The 15286-nt window shown below is 39.2% G+C and overlaps 1 protein-coding gene across 5 annotated transcripts in view; it reads left to right on the top strand.

Annotated features, from left to right (window-relative positions):
• Positions 1–15286, top strand: part of CREB5 (cAMP responsive element binding protein 5) — a 442951-nt gene that overhangs the window by 74700 nt on the left and 352965 nt on the right. For 2 of the 5 annotated variants that reach the window (XM_025291256.3, XM_025291254.3), the window contains exons 2-3: positions 5980–6051; positions 11939–12032. In XM_025291256.3, coding sequence (XP_025147041.1) covers positions 5998–6051; positions 11939–12032 — 148 coding nt within the window. In that variant the 5' untranslated portion in view covers positions 5980–5997. Of the gene's footprint in view, positions 1–1281; positions 6052–11938; positions 12033–15286 lie in introns of those variants that run through there. The other 3 variants (XM_044946705.2, XM_044946704.2, XM_025291255.3) reach the window with 3 other exon arrangements.

Genomic DNA, 15286 nt, shown 5'->3' with positions numbered 1-15286 from the left:
CTTGAGGGTTGAAATGTCACTTTAAAAGCAGGGTTAAAAAGGTCACACAGCTGCAAATAATAATAGCCCAATGAAATTCAGATTCTAGCTGCAGCCCACTTCAAGAATAACACTGAAACAGGAAACAAGCATACCAGATCTTTTTACCAGTAAAGCTAGTAAGAGCACATCTGATAAAATGTGTGTGTGTGTGTGTGTGTGTGTGTATGTGTGTCAGACAGACAGACAGACAAAGACATATATAACAAGACAAAGACACAGAGAAACAGACATAGAGACACAGAATTTTCAAGAGAGAAGATACACACAGTAAAACAAAGAGAGACACACACACATGCAGAGGGATACAAAGGCACACTCACAAAGTAATGGATTTTCTTGGACTGAGATTCAAGTGTATTTATTTTTCTATTTGAAGATATGATATTAAAATAATATTAATATTTAAATAATTTCAAAATTTAATTTTTCAATTAATATCTCTATAAATGGTCCTATTTTACAATGTTTTACTAAAATGGTCCTGTTTTACAGATGAGCAAATAAAACAGTGAAAGCTACCATATCCTTCAAAATAATGTCAACCTCAAATTAAATATGTAATTCATTTCCAATAGCTAGCCACATGTTGGAAGAACCATCCTGCACCCTGACTTTTAGAGTAGAATCAGGCATCTTAGAATAAAATACTTTAGTGTATGCATTTAGTGAATTTGTGTTGGGTTATTATTAGGTGTGGATCTTTGCCTTTCTAACCAAGACATTGAGAGACATATTTGCTTTTTTTTCAGAAACACAAAGTATAAATTGGCTATGCCGTTAACTAATTTAGTTTTAATAAATACCCTTTGTTTGCAGAAACAAAGTAAGACTGATATGGACTCTCATACAGTGTGATGAACTCAAGATGTTTGTCCCCTGACCTTGGCATTTTAGGAAGGACCTGTTTCCTCCTCGAGAACCCTTTCTGCAGTCCTCAGTGGGGTAGAGAAGATCTGTTTCAGGAGTCTTGCCAAGACGACTGAGTCCAGGCTCATCATAGGGCAATAAAGGCTGATGGAGGTTGTTAACATCACTATTAAAATGCAAGCCCCCTTTCAGATCTCTAAATGCATTCATGTCCAGATTAAGAATACCAAAGTTGATGAGGCTTATCAGTATTATCTGTACTTATTTATGTTTACAGTTTGTGGCTTTGGAGCTCCCAGAACTTTTGGTGTTGATAAAAGCGCATGCCAGATTTTCAGATTAAAACAACATTTTTAGTCTCTTACTATTCCAAATCCCATATCACTGTATGAATCTATTTGCTGTTATTGGGGAAATTTGGACCATTCCACTGAGATTGGAGTTTGCTGTGAACTAAGAATCAGTAATGGCCTACCATGATTTAGATGGAGAGGCATCAGTCTTGGTTGATTCCAGCAAAACAGATGATGTGGGTTTTTCCCCTTTGGGCTCACTTGTGACTCGTAAGTTTTAAAAGACATATTGACAGTATTTTGTATGGAGTATACAAGTTTTTTTATAGTATTTGTGTTTTGCCGTGTTTGCCCTCTGTGAAGTGGTAATTCCAAGTATATCCCTAAATGCCCGGCAAAGCATTTGAATGGATTGCATCAGCCATTGTGGAAGATTTCCCATTTTAGACCAGGAGGAATTTGTGGGGTCAAACACTGAACAATGAAAGAGTTTCTTGCTCATTGAGAGGCCAGTGGAATCCAGTGGCAGTTTAGGGTTTGAATTGTAAATCAAACCTGTCATCTCCTTGTGGACTGTGAAAAACCTCTACTCACTGCTTTATACAACATTTGGGTTTGTTATTAGGGTTTTGTATTGTTTTCCAAAAATTTGAAGGGAAATTAGACTCTTGAGGCATTTGTTCACTGAAGCTGAACTTTGGAAAAGAGGAACAAAAAAGTAGTACTATTTGTAAAGAAACTCTTAAATGATTAGACAGCTCCCTCCACAATTATTACTGTATTTAACCAAAGATATGGGCTCACTCAGTATTACTCAAAAGACCCTCTCTGGGTGCCATACACAATCCACACATGGTTAATAGACTGGACTCCAGTGGTTTCAGTGTCTATGACAGTATTAATAGACTGAATTCATAATGAATTAGTAATTTACATGTGCAATTTAATGAAAACTAGCCTGTTACTTTCACCAAAAGCAACTTTGACTTTTTTTTTTCATTGAATCTGGTGAGATTTTTTTTCTCTGGTCATAACTGGGAACAGGTGGAATTATAGGCCTGCATAACCTCTTGCCTTGTTGAAAACTTGGCTATGGGCCAAAAAGTTTGAGGACCACTGCCTTAGGAGTAGGAAAAAAGCAAGCTGTTTGAGACGGTTTATTGTGATGATTCAGGATTCATTACCCATTCCACAAATATTTATTGAACGCCTACTATGGCAGCTCTCTGCAAGTGAAGCCTGGAGTATGGAGGTTGCCAAGCAAAACCAGGTTCATTAAAACATCCCAGCTAGTAAAACAACTGAATGGGAAATGAGAAGATGAGGCCTGACTTCTGAGGACCAAATGCGGAACAACCTGGCTAAAATCATGTCTGAGTAATTTGCCCCCCACTTGATGTATGATAAAAGAATATACACAGGGCTTTAGTAGAAGTCTGTTTGAGAGAATAATTATTACAATATGTGCTTGAAAAGAACCATAATGATAGACCATAAAAATAGATCACGGCTCTTGACTAATACATCAAACCAGACCATGCTGGTTGATAAAAGTAATGAAGCCTGTGTGGTAGAGTGCTACTATTTAGTAAAACTTTCACCAACACCCACATAGAATGGAATGAGCAAGGGTATGCTGTTTACAGAGGGTAAATATGGGAACACAGAGCATCAGAGCATCAGAGTTTCACACACACACACACACACACACACACACCCCCATATATGTATATACACCCACTCAGACCCTATTAATCGCTGAAAACTTCTTTAATTTTAACAATTGCCATTCTACCTTAGGACTTATTATGCCAGTAGTACATTGCCAAAACCTTTTTTTCATAGATCCATAGCATGTAATATATTGACACAGATTCATTTATGTTTAAATAATAAAATAATACAATAACTGGTAACTCAGTTGAACATGATAAACTGAACTCTATTTGAAGGCAGACTCAGCAGTCTGCTGATCAGCCCTATTCCTCTAAATGTGGTGTTCAGACAATGAAGGCTTGATAAGACAGCGTAAATCTATAGGGCTGAACTTTTTTTAAAAAAACTAATCATTGGTCCAGTCTCCTACCACTAGCATCATATGACCGTGATATTTACTGCAGTTCATATGCAAATTATATCCAATAATTAAAATAGGTTAGGTCATGTTGACATAAAGCAGAATTGCTAAACTTACTGTTAAGGGCCTGAATGTACGGGAAAAGTCAGCATTTAGGTGGACTAAGGTTTGGGACAGAGTTGTGAATATAGCTGAAAAATACTTCTTTGTCATACTGATGTGACAAGGCCTGGTCAGTCTCTCTCTTCTTTTTAGCTTATTAATTAATCCCTTTAACCTCCAGCAGTAGCACTTCCAATCTTGACCACTTCTATTGGCTGGACATTAATGATCATCACTACTTCTTTCAGATGTAAGCCATACATGTATTTATATGGCACTTTTTCAGAACTTTTTCATTTTACTGTCATGTAATCTTAATATTGGTTAATAAAATGATTAATACTGGCATTCTTTGGTTACCTTAGCAGCTAAAGTTCTTAAGTGATGTCCAAGAAAGACTTACCTACTTCTCTTTTATGCATAAGGAATAGTTAATATTAGAGTGAGGTTCCATAATATTTGTCCACAAAGTCTCCTCCCACCACTTCCAAACACACACACTTAAATACACAGACCTTTCTCCATAACTTGTAAAGGGCTCCCTAACTGGTCCATGTGATACAAGGATGAAGGAGCTGAAGACTGATATTCACATCCCCATTGTAAAGGAGGGGAAATTAAGGTATGAAACCGCTGAGCGACCTGGTAATGGGCAGGCAGATCATGGATGCAGAGATAGAAAAATTCCAAGAAAGTGTTTTAAAAAGTTCACTAGAAAATCAAGGCATATTTAATATTAATGGTAACCCAATTACCTTGCTGTTAGTTCTATCTTGGATCAAAATCATTTTCTCAGTGTTAAAGTCAGTCTTTATTTGGAGGCTTAGAAGTAAGTTGTCAGCACTCACGGGGTGAAGAGGGATGCTCTGAGATAAGTGATGGCAAAATTTTTGAACAATGAGACGTGAGAAATCATTTTAGTTGCTCATGACTTTCCTCAGACAAGAACAAGTGGAAAGCTTCTAAAGATATTTGTAGTTTTTTGTCATCTAAATATAATAGAGTAAAAAAGCTTAAATAATATGCATAAAACAAGAAAGCTGTAAAATTATGCTACATTACTGCTTTGGTAAGGTGACTAGTAATTTCAAATGGCGAGTGGAAAGGGTATTACTTGCTGAAAGTTGTATGAGGATGAATAGTGATGTGAAGAGAGTTTACATTGTAAAATTTGTTTTCTTTTTAATGTCTAACTGGGAGTATTATCTAAGGCAAGTCTTTTTCCCTTTGTGTTTCAGATAAGTGAAAGTATGCCTCTATTTCCCAAAGAATATATGTGGATATATTAGTGTTTGGGGAAGGGTTTAATGACAGACAAATTAAAATTGGTTGTTTTTGCAAGATGATAAATAGAGTTTTCTTGGATGAAGGGTAACTATTCCATGAGTGAAGCCGAGTTTCCTCTGCAAGAGTGAAGGTGACTTGAGACTCTTGGAATCACTTAGAAGTAGCATTCTAAGGAAGCACATGACTTCCTTTGTTCAGAGACAGAACAGTAGGTTTTAGTTCTATAATAAAGCCGTGCCCCACCAGCAGCACGTGAAGCTTATTTAAACTCAGTTGCAAATTGGCAAAAAGAAAATTATGATTTAGAAAACTATTTAAATTGAGGAACTTCAACTGCCTAGTACTTCTTATCGTATATTTTTTAAAAATTAGGTTGCTATATAGATTAGTAACTACACAATCATGTATACTGTACTTTTATTGGTTTGGGGGTGATTTGCAAAGATAATTTTGATTATACTCGATTTTTGCCTAATGAACTTACCTTAGAGCCTAAGCCCCACTTAAGAAAAGACCCCACTGTAATTTAACATATGTCTGTGATCATAACATAAGGTTTTTCCCTGCAAAGCTACCTTATTCCAGATAACTTATCTAGATCAGGGAGGCAGCCCCTTTAATCTAATTTTAATTTCAAATCAGCCTGTAAAACCAAATTAATGGAATATTTAAGGTAATGCTTTTTGTATTTTCTGATTTCATCCTTGCACAACTTGGATAGTTTTTGTTGAGGTATCATCAAATGCCTGAAATGAAAGGGAATTTAAGGCTCACCGCCAGGGTCATTTGCTAAGCTGGCAGTAGCTACCTTGTTCATACGAAAGCTCAGTGGGGTGATCATGGGAGAATAATTTGATGTTCAGGGTTGGTCCTCACACTGATGATTGCCCAGTAACTACCCTCCTCTTGCTCTCTTAAGCAGCCAACCCCAAAGGACTGATGCAATCTTTGCCTAGGAACCTTCTTGCATAGGTGAAGGGTCTTACCTGGAAATAACACCTGATGGCTGTTATTACAGATAGAATATCTGCGGTAACAGACATTTTTGGAGTTGCATTTTGTTGGCAATTTTCCCCTCAAAGTGCAGTAAATATGCATCCGATAAAATATAATAGGAACTCAGCTTTCAGGGAGCCTAATAAACCTCAGCCAGGCAGGACCTATTGTTCGTGTTCACGTTTTCCTCATCTAATGTGGGAATTAGCAGAGGAGAGTGCTCCGAACCGCTGCTTTTCTCATGTTTCTCAGGTAGAAGCAGGAGATATTCACGAATTTCTGTTTTCCTTCCTCCCTTTCTCCCTGACCCTTCAGATTTATGAGGAATCCAAGATGAATTTGGAGCAGGAGAGGCCGTTTGTCTGCAGTGCCCCAGGCTGCTCCCAGGTGAGTGTGGGGGGTCCTCTGCTCTGCCTGCAGGGGACACAGTACCTGCCCACAGGGAGGCACCTCTCACTTGGCCATCATGCCTGCTGCTGGCTTTCCTTCTTATACCAAGATATTCTCACCACCGCCACTGCCACCACCACCATCATCATTTTCCACTTTGAATAGTTTGAACTACTTCCCGCCCAGCCTCTGCGATACATTGGTGTTGGCCATTTCCCCCTATAACTTTCCCGGGGAAGTAAGCCAGCCGAATCCTGCCCACCAGATGTTCAGGATTGATATTTCAGACTAGGGGAAAGAGGGCGCCTGCTTTGACAATAGCCACTTAAATTCTGGGCCGTTGGATTACTGGTGAAATAGCTCACTGTCAGAGACTGAATTCGATTTTGTTTTGTTTTCCCACTTGAGTGAAATAAAACTCCTAGACTCTTCTAGAACGCACAGTTTTTCCACTTATCTTTAAGAGAAGAAGTTGGCCTGCTGTGCTGGATTAACCCTCTTTTGGTCTCCAGTGGTTCCTATCAAGTGGATTAGATGTGAGGTTTAGATGAAGTTCTATGTGCTGAGTGTTTAGTAAAGGACCAGCGCATTGTGCTCAATTAAGATCCACTGTTGCTATGATGACTGCGGCTATTAGTGTATTAGAACCCCCGTCTTTGAAAGACATTGGAAACACCCATCATCTAAAATCAGAGTTTGGCATTTTCCCTTTGGAACTTGATGAAGACTTTTTCTACCCTTGACCCTTTGGATATCTCCAAGGTCTAGTCATTGGAAAATGACTGCACATGGTGCTCTCGTGCCAAGATCTTCGTTTTATGGGATAAACAGCAAGCTTAGAACTCAGAGCACAGGCATGTGGGTAGTTATGCTCTCTTTCTCTAAAGTGCCCAGTAGTTTCAAGTGGAATCAAGCCCCATATTTTTGTCTGTTTACATTGTGAGGTTGGTGGCACAGTGTGGAACCATGTCTGTGAGTCAATGAGAGGCGACGTCCATTAAGGACCCTTTCATTTTATCACCCCAGAGAGTATGAGGAGGGTTCTGGAAGCTTCCTGGGGGGAAGATGCCAGGGGAACATGAAATGTTATTGCCCTGTGATGCTGCTGGTGACATCAGACCCTGGCTAAGAAACCAGCATCCTTTGCTTGGGTTCTAGTAGATTCTGCAAGGGCTTTTGTGTGAATGCTTGTTTTCACTCTATAAATAAAGCAGCAGAGAAAATTATTTTGAAATTCAACTATTTGGGGCTGGTTTTGGAGGTCCTTTTGAAATAGGAAACACTGGGAAGACATAGATAGGTTGTTGTACTGAATAAAATTCTGCTAGACCATGACTCTCCATTGTGAATGCAGAAAGTTACCTTATCTAAGTTAAAACTGATTTCTACCTAGTTTTCTTAAGGAGGAGTTTTGATAGCCACAAAAAATCCAATAATTTGAGTAGTTTGCTTTGCTTTGGCTGTGAAAATGTGACATTAAGTTTTGTTCAATTTGAGACACTCAACACACTTTCTAGGGGTCGGCTGTGTAAATAAAACCCATGCATCCTGCCCCCACAGAGCTTCTAGCCTAACCATCATCTGTGGAACCACATGGTCACATCATCAATTAATTAATGAACTGCAGTTTTCCATGAAAGGAGAACACAGGTCACCCTGAAAAATATCATAGGGGGATTTACTTTACTTGGGGGAGGATAATGGGGTTTCCTCTGTGGAAGGGGCATTTAAGGGAAAGGGATCCTCGAGAGATTTACCAAAGGCCAAAGAAGGTTCATGGCGAGTTAGGGTTTCAGGATATTCCAGGGTTGTGAACGATGGTAGAGAGAGCCTTTGAGGAAGGCTTAGCTGCATCCAGCATTTGGATAAGTCAGAAAAGTGCACAGTGGCCATTGGACAGTGTGGTGGAAATTTCCCGTTTTCAACCCTACCGACATTTGGGGCTGAATAATTCTTTGTTGTGGTGTTAGGGGGGCTTCCCTATGCACTGTCATGTCGTTGTTTAGTCGCTAAGTTGCTGCCTTTGTGAACTACTTGTTAGTGAAAGAAAGTTTCCATTTGTCCTTGGCATGGAAAGGCTCAAATAATGTCTGTGAGTGATAACAAACTCAATCTCAGTCACAATTCTGCCTTTGTGATGGTGGTAACTAAGAACATGTGCTTTTAAAGGATTGTTGTTGTTGTTTTAGACACTGAGTTGTATCTGACTCTTTGTGACCCCCTGGACTGCAGCCTGCCAGGCTCCTCTGTCCGTGGGATTTTCCAAGCAAGAATACTGGAGTGGATTGCCGTTTCCTTCTTCAGGGGATCATTCTGACCCAGGGATTGAACCCATGGCTCCTGCCATGTTTCCTGCATTGTAGGCAGATTCTTTAACCACTGAGCCACTGGGGAAGCCCTCCCTGTGCACTCTATAGGATACTTAGCAGCATTGTTGAACTCTACTTGTTAGATCCCATGAGCACTCCTCAGTTGTAACAACCAGAAATGTTTCCAGACATTACTAAATGTCCCCTCGGGGGCTAAATTGCCCCTGTTGAGAGTGACACCCCAATGCCTTGCATTTTGGCTTTAGCCTTGTTTCTTTTCTGATCTGTTTCCTTTGGGGGGATCACCTACTTCTACGTGATGCTCTCCCTTTCTATTTTAGGTATTGCTACAAGCCATCTTTTCTCCTTCTTGGAATCAGGCAGGGTATAAATAAACAAATGTTACAGACGTGTAGTCACTGGTGTCAGATGCTGCTAGAGCTGGGATAGCGAGAGGCCTGAGCAGGGGCTGTTGGGTTTGGCAGTTGGGTGCCTGCCGGCGACCTATGAGAGAGGAGTCCAGTTGGGGGCCAGATTGGAAGGGATTACCGAGTGAGTGGGTGGTGAGGAAGTGGAGGTGGCCAGCATAGAGGAGTCTTTCAAGAGTGCTAGGGAGTGACGGAAAGCAGAGTGATATAATGGTAGCTAGAGAAGGCACCAGCTTGAGAAAGGTTCTTTTTAAAGTCAGGGCTCTCCAGGCTGGATTTTGTCAAGGGCAAGGAGGAGTGAGCATGCTGACTTGAAGGATCACAGCTTGACTCCATCCTCAGGAGATAGGTGTGTAGAGGATCCTGTGAAGGAGATGGGGGTGCTCATTCCTCTGAGACAGGAGAGAACGGAAATAGAACCTATGAAGTTAATGCAGATTCTAAGATGGAGGTGATAATAAAGGTTGAAGGGGTGCATTTTAAATGATCTTCAGCTTCAGTGAAAGCAGGTCATTTCCTTGAGAAGGCTAAGTGAACTGATGAAATAGTTGGACAAACATGAGAAATGAGAATTTGTTTCTTGGTTTTAAGGTAAAATTCCAAGCCTCTTTTTTCAACACCCTCTAAATTTGAATGTGAAGATAAATCTACAACTTGATGTCTCTCTTTAATGTGGAAGTGTTTTTTCTTGACAAGCTGTTATAAAAATATGATCATCTTTCAGTTGAAGAGAAATTAGAATTAAGAATATATAGTAGTTGGTCAGTGATTCCAAGGGTCTCCTGGTGGGGTGTTAGGGAATCAGTCCATCATAACATTTACTTTAGCCGCATTCCATAGCCTGGGAACCTGCATGGAGAAGAAAGGATGGCTGGGAATTGGAAGTGTAAGTAAGTATGGATTATGAGTGCTTGCACGGTGTTGGAGGTGATGGATGGATTCCCCCACCCTTTTCCCTAATTGGAAAGAACCTTTGCTCTATTAGGAACAGCTTGTAATATCTGGGAGATTTTTATGTATGTGTTATGGCTCCTTATAAATTAACTGTGTCCCACAAGTGAGGAGAGACAAGTTTCTTGTGCTCTTTCTAATCTCACAAAGTCCAATGTTAATTTCAGTGTTCCTTTGCTCTCTGCATTAACCATGTTTTAAGTTCCAGTGGCCTCTCTCAGCTCTGTGTCTGTTGCAGACTGTACATTTTGGCTATTTATAATTTGTTGCTCTTTTCCTACCAAATGTAAAAAAAAATTCAAAATGTCCTATATTGTCTCTTTTGGAACATTATTATAGTTAATATGAGATATTATGGAAAGGCTCAAATGATAAAAGAATCTGCCTACAATTCAGGAGACCTGGGTTCCATTCCTGGGTTGGGAAAATCCCCTGGAGAAGGGAATAGCTACCTACTTCAGTATTGTGTCTGGAGAATTCTATGGAATGAGGGGTCTAGTGGGCTACAATCCATGGGGTTGTAAAGAGTCAGACACAACTGAGCAACTAACACTTTAACTTTCTTTTTTTTTTTTTTTCCCTTTCCTACCAAATGTAAAAAGAAAATTCAAGATATCCTATATTGTCTCTTTTGGAAGATAATTATGGTTACTATGATATATTATGGAAATTATTATTAGTATATAATAAGTTATATTCTATTTTTTTCTGTTTATATTCTATTTTAGGCTATTATTTTATGGAGCCAAAAATGGCTGTCCAAATGGCTGCAAATGAAGCCTGCTACCATGTTGTTTTTGGTTATATATTATACAAAAATTATGATAAGGCTTTTGACAGAAAGACTTTAAGAACTTTAATCTATGTGTCTAAGTCACACATGGTATTGTAACATATTTGATGCAGTCATTCTACTGTGGTGTTAGAGGACCAAGAAAATAGGTGATCCTGCAGGAAAAACCCACACGTCATGGAGACTTCCGTGTATTTAGAAATACGGCATTATCACCATGCTTTGCAACTTCTATACTCTCCAATTTATGTTATACAAATGACAAAGAAATGAATGATATTTATTTGAAGAACTACTTTTGAAATAGTCCAATGAATTTAGCCTAGTGAATCCTCTCATTCCCTTGAATACAAATTATATTATTTGCAGAAAAGATTTCTATTCTAGTATACAATGGTAATTGAAATGTATAACCACTATCCTGTGGTGCTGGGATACTCTGAAAGATTTTCTAAATTGTCAAAGCCTAGGAAACATTTAGCAGACCTAATTGTCTTTTGTTGTGTTTTCATTTGACTTTGATAAGGCAAATATTCAGTTAATTTTAGTTATTGAAATGTACCAGTGTGAGTCAGGATAAGCTAGGCTCTGCTGCAATAACAAATCAGCTCAAAGCTTAGGTGGCTTGACACAGTAAAGACTGATTTCAGTTGCCCAAGCATACATTTCAATTATAGATTGACAGGACATTTTTCATAATTCTTAGAATTTGGAGATGCTCTTCATAATCCTCCAGAGATTTAGGATGATTGAGAGGCCACTGTGACTGGCCATGCTAAAAGGGAAAGGATCTTGCTCCAGGAAGTTGATGCTCACATCTGGGTGACATGTCACTTCCATTCATGACTCAATGGGCAGAACCACTCATATGGCCCCACCCAACCACAAGAGAGCTAGGAAATCTAATCCCATCATATGACCTGAAGCCAGACAATTGAATACATTTGGGCACAGCATTTTGACAATAATAGTGTCATTCTCTGAAAATTAAAACTAAAGTGTTGGTTTACTACACTGTAGGGAGTATAGAACATTAAAAGCAATTTGTCTTATTACTATATATCATATGTATAATTATGATTACTGAGATAATCAGTGTTCAACATCTTCATATACAGAAACATAGTATGCAAATGTCATGGGGTACATTTGTAGATATACAGCAAGTAATTAAGCATGACATGGAATTCTTTCCCAAAGTCTGATATGAATGCATATGTGCTTGCATAAAATAATTTGTCATTTTACTTACCAACCATGCTTTCACACTTTTTCAGAACTAACTTTTTGTTTTGCCTGTCACATTTGCAATGCTGAATAAATCTTTTTCTCTGTGATGGCAAATATTTATTATAAAACTGAATGGCTCCCTTCCTCTCTCCCTTTTATATTTTGTCTGACAGCGCTTCCCAACAGAGGATCATCTGATGATTCATAGGCACAAGCATGAAATGACTTTGAAGTTTCCCTCAATAAAAACAGACAATATGTTATCAGGTAAGGAGCCATCAGGCAAAGAGGCTTGGGTGAGCAGATCAGCCACACGTGAGATACTTGTTCTGCGTAATAGAATGATTTTCCACTGGCAAATTCTGAGCCTTGAAAATATACATTTCTAAGATATAGCTGAGACTTAAAATAATGGTAAGAAGAAATGTAATCAGCTAACGTAGTGTTTACTAAAATAATTGGAGCTCTATGACTTCTCATTTTTCTGTAATGTGAAATATTTATTGCTATGAAACTTGTATCCATGTATTTTTTTTTAATCACATATCTGTAATTACTCAAGCAACAAATATTAATTGAGCATTGGTAATGCACTCTGCATAAAAAGCAGAGACATTACTTTGTCAACAAAGGTCCGTCTAGTCAAGGCTATGGTTTTTCCAGTAGTCATGTATGGATGTGAGAGTTGGACTATAAAGAAAGCTGAGCACCGAAGAATTGATGCTTTTGAACTGTGGTGTTAGAGAAGACTCTTGAGAATCCTTTGGACTGCAAGGAGATCCAACCAGTCAGTCCATCCTAAAGGAGATCGGTCCTGGGTGTTCATTGGAAGGACTGATGTTGAAGCTGAAACTCCAATACTTTGGCCACCTGATGTGAAGACCTGACTCATTTGAAAAGACCCTGATGCTGGGAAAGATTGAGGGTGGGAGGAGAAGGAGACAACAGAGGATGAGATGGTTGGATGGCATCACCAACTCAATGGACATGAGTTTGGGTAAACTCCAGGAGTTGGTGATGGACAGGGAGGCCTGGCATGCTGTGGTTCATGGGGTCGCAAAGAGTGGGACATGACTGAGTGACTGAACTGAACTGAACTGAATGCACTCTGCACCATTCTGAGTGCCATGGAGCCTCAAAGATTGATATGATTACTATTTTTGAGGATATCATAATGTAGTATGTGTGTGTGTGTGTGTGTATGAAAACTTAGCTAAAACGGAAGACTGTCCATGATACGTATCAAAAGAGCATTGTAAGGAAGAATGCTATGTGACTTTAGTAGAAGGAGCTCTCTTTCTGGTTGAACTAATCAGTGAAAGTTTCCTTAAGAAACAGTACCTGCTTCATAATTAGGAAATTAAATGAGATAATGATGGAAATATAGCGAGTACTCAGCAAATGTGAGCAGAAATAAATAAGGCTAATCTATCAATTAATTGCCATTCTGTCCCATTTTGACAAAAGAGTGCCAGTTTTCTCACAAAGAGTGAGAAAACTTGAATTCTAGTCTGGCCAGATGACCTTGAGTAAGTTGGTGAACACTTCTGGGCTTCAGTTTCTTTTTCTATAAAATGGGAATGATTTTATCTGCCAAGATACAATGAAAGTATTAAGTGAAAGTATTTCATGAACCCAACAAGGGTAATTAAAGCATTTCCCTTCTTAGGCTAGAAATAATTTGCTCAAGCCGCTGTCTCCCTGGCATCGTGAAAAAAATCATACCCCCATAAACATGTTTTTAAAGATATCAGAAGAGAAACTGACTGCCCAGGCAAAACTGGCTCCAATAATTGAGCATTTCTATGGCACTTAAATTTTACAAGTACTTTATTATCAGTATTATCAGTAAACCCTCTAAGAGTTTTGTCAGACAGGTTATCATTACAAGCCACATTTTACTGAAGAGGTGGAGGGACGTGGGAGAGGGAGCAGCTCTCCCAGACTCCCCAGTTCAGTTCAGTTTTGCACAGTCGCATCAGCCTCTGCGACCCCATGGACTGCAGCATGCCAGGCCTCCCAACAGGGCAGAAATAGAGCCCCTGATCCTGCACTTCTAACCCTCTGACCCACACCAGCTACTGCACTGTCAGGCTTCCTCAGCTGATACATATGATCAAATACTTTCAGTGATGGGACTGCCCACACATGTTCACAATCAGGCCTGTACTTGTTAATAGTGCAGATGTACTATAGTTTGGAAGACTCTTGAGTTCAAAGGCAGCCTTTTCCTTCAACCCTCCCCCCACACCCTTCCCCAATACCTTTCTCAGTCTGTTTGTTTTCATTGAACTAGCTGGCTCTTCAGAAACAGCTTTGTCTTTCCTTAGGTCTAGAAACAGAGATGCAGAAACTCAAATTTCTAAGAATTATGAAAGCCTAGAAGGATTAGGAAGGGTGGTCTGTTCTTTTGTTTTGATCATTTATGAAGTTCAGTAGAGTCACATGTGGTGTTACCTTACAGTTCAACAATGAACATATATATATGCAAATAGCAAGGCATTCGACTTTGGAATCCCCAATATTTTAAAATAATAAGTTCACCCTTTATTTTATCCCAAACAGGATCCTTAAAATAGGCTGCCTTGGGGTAGGGAGTGGTAAGTGAGTGTGAGGATGCTGTGCTTAGTCGCTCAGTCATGTTCCATTCTTTGCAACCCTATGGACTGTAGCCCGCCAGGCTCCTCTGTCCTTGGGATTCTCCACGCAAGAATACTGGAGTGGGTTGCAATGCCCTCCTCCAGGGATCTTCCCAACCCAGGGATCGAACCCAGGTCTCCCACATTGCAGGAGGATTCTTTACCATCTGAGCCATCAGGGAAGAGGGAATGGTGAATATCGGGAGATTTTCAGAGATAGAGATAAGAATTACTGTAGTGTCTCTCAGACAGACTGCTAGGGTGACCCTAAAGGGAGCCCCATCTGAAGGTCTGAAAAAAAAGCTAAAGATGTGTGAACATGTCTATAGATTTTCTATAATCAGATTTTTGATGAAGGTCTTGCAGCTTTTCAGTCATTCCTACCAGATTCTTACTAGTTTGATAAGAATTGTTGCTGGTGATAATTGGCATTGTCAGATGGAAAACTATTGAGAGAAAAGTCACTCTGATTTTTATTATATTGAACTTGGAATAAGAAAATGAAGAGAGAAATAAATGAGGAAAAACAGCATGAATAATATAAAAGTATATATTTTTTTGCTTTCTCAGGTTTTATGTTGAAGCTGGTAGGAGGCCATTTCATACTCCCAATGAAATTGAGTGTTAAATTTTAAAATGTGCTACCCACACTGCATGTTTGTAATCTTGCAGAATTTTCTTGCTGGAACAGAATGCAGAGCTCTTCAGTCCAACTCCAGGGGTTGAGGTCAACTACACATCATATGTCAATTTGTCCACAGTGAATTGTAATAGGCTATTTACTGGGTATTTTTGCCTTGCTATTTTTTCTCAAGAAAGTCTTTATATATATTTATCTCAAACACAGTTTTAGCATACTAGATTATGATTGTAAATATGATT

This window comes from Bubalus bubalis, chromosome 8 (assembly GCF_019923935.1).
Source record: "Bubalus bubalis isolate 160015118507 breed Murrah chromosome 8, NDDB_SH_1, whole genome shotgun sequence".
NCBI classification, from domain to species: domain Eukaryota; kingdom Metazoa; phylum Chordata; class Mammalia; order Artiodactyla; family Bovidae; genus Bubalus; species Bubalus bubalis.
The sequence above is the reverse complement of the archived record's forward strand: the minus strand, read 5'-3'. Positions and strand labels throughout refer to the sequence as shown.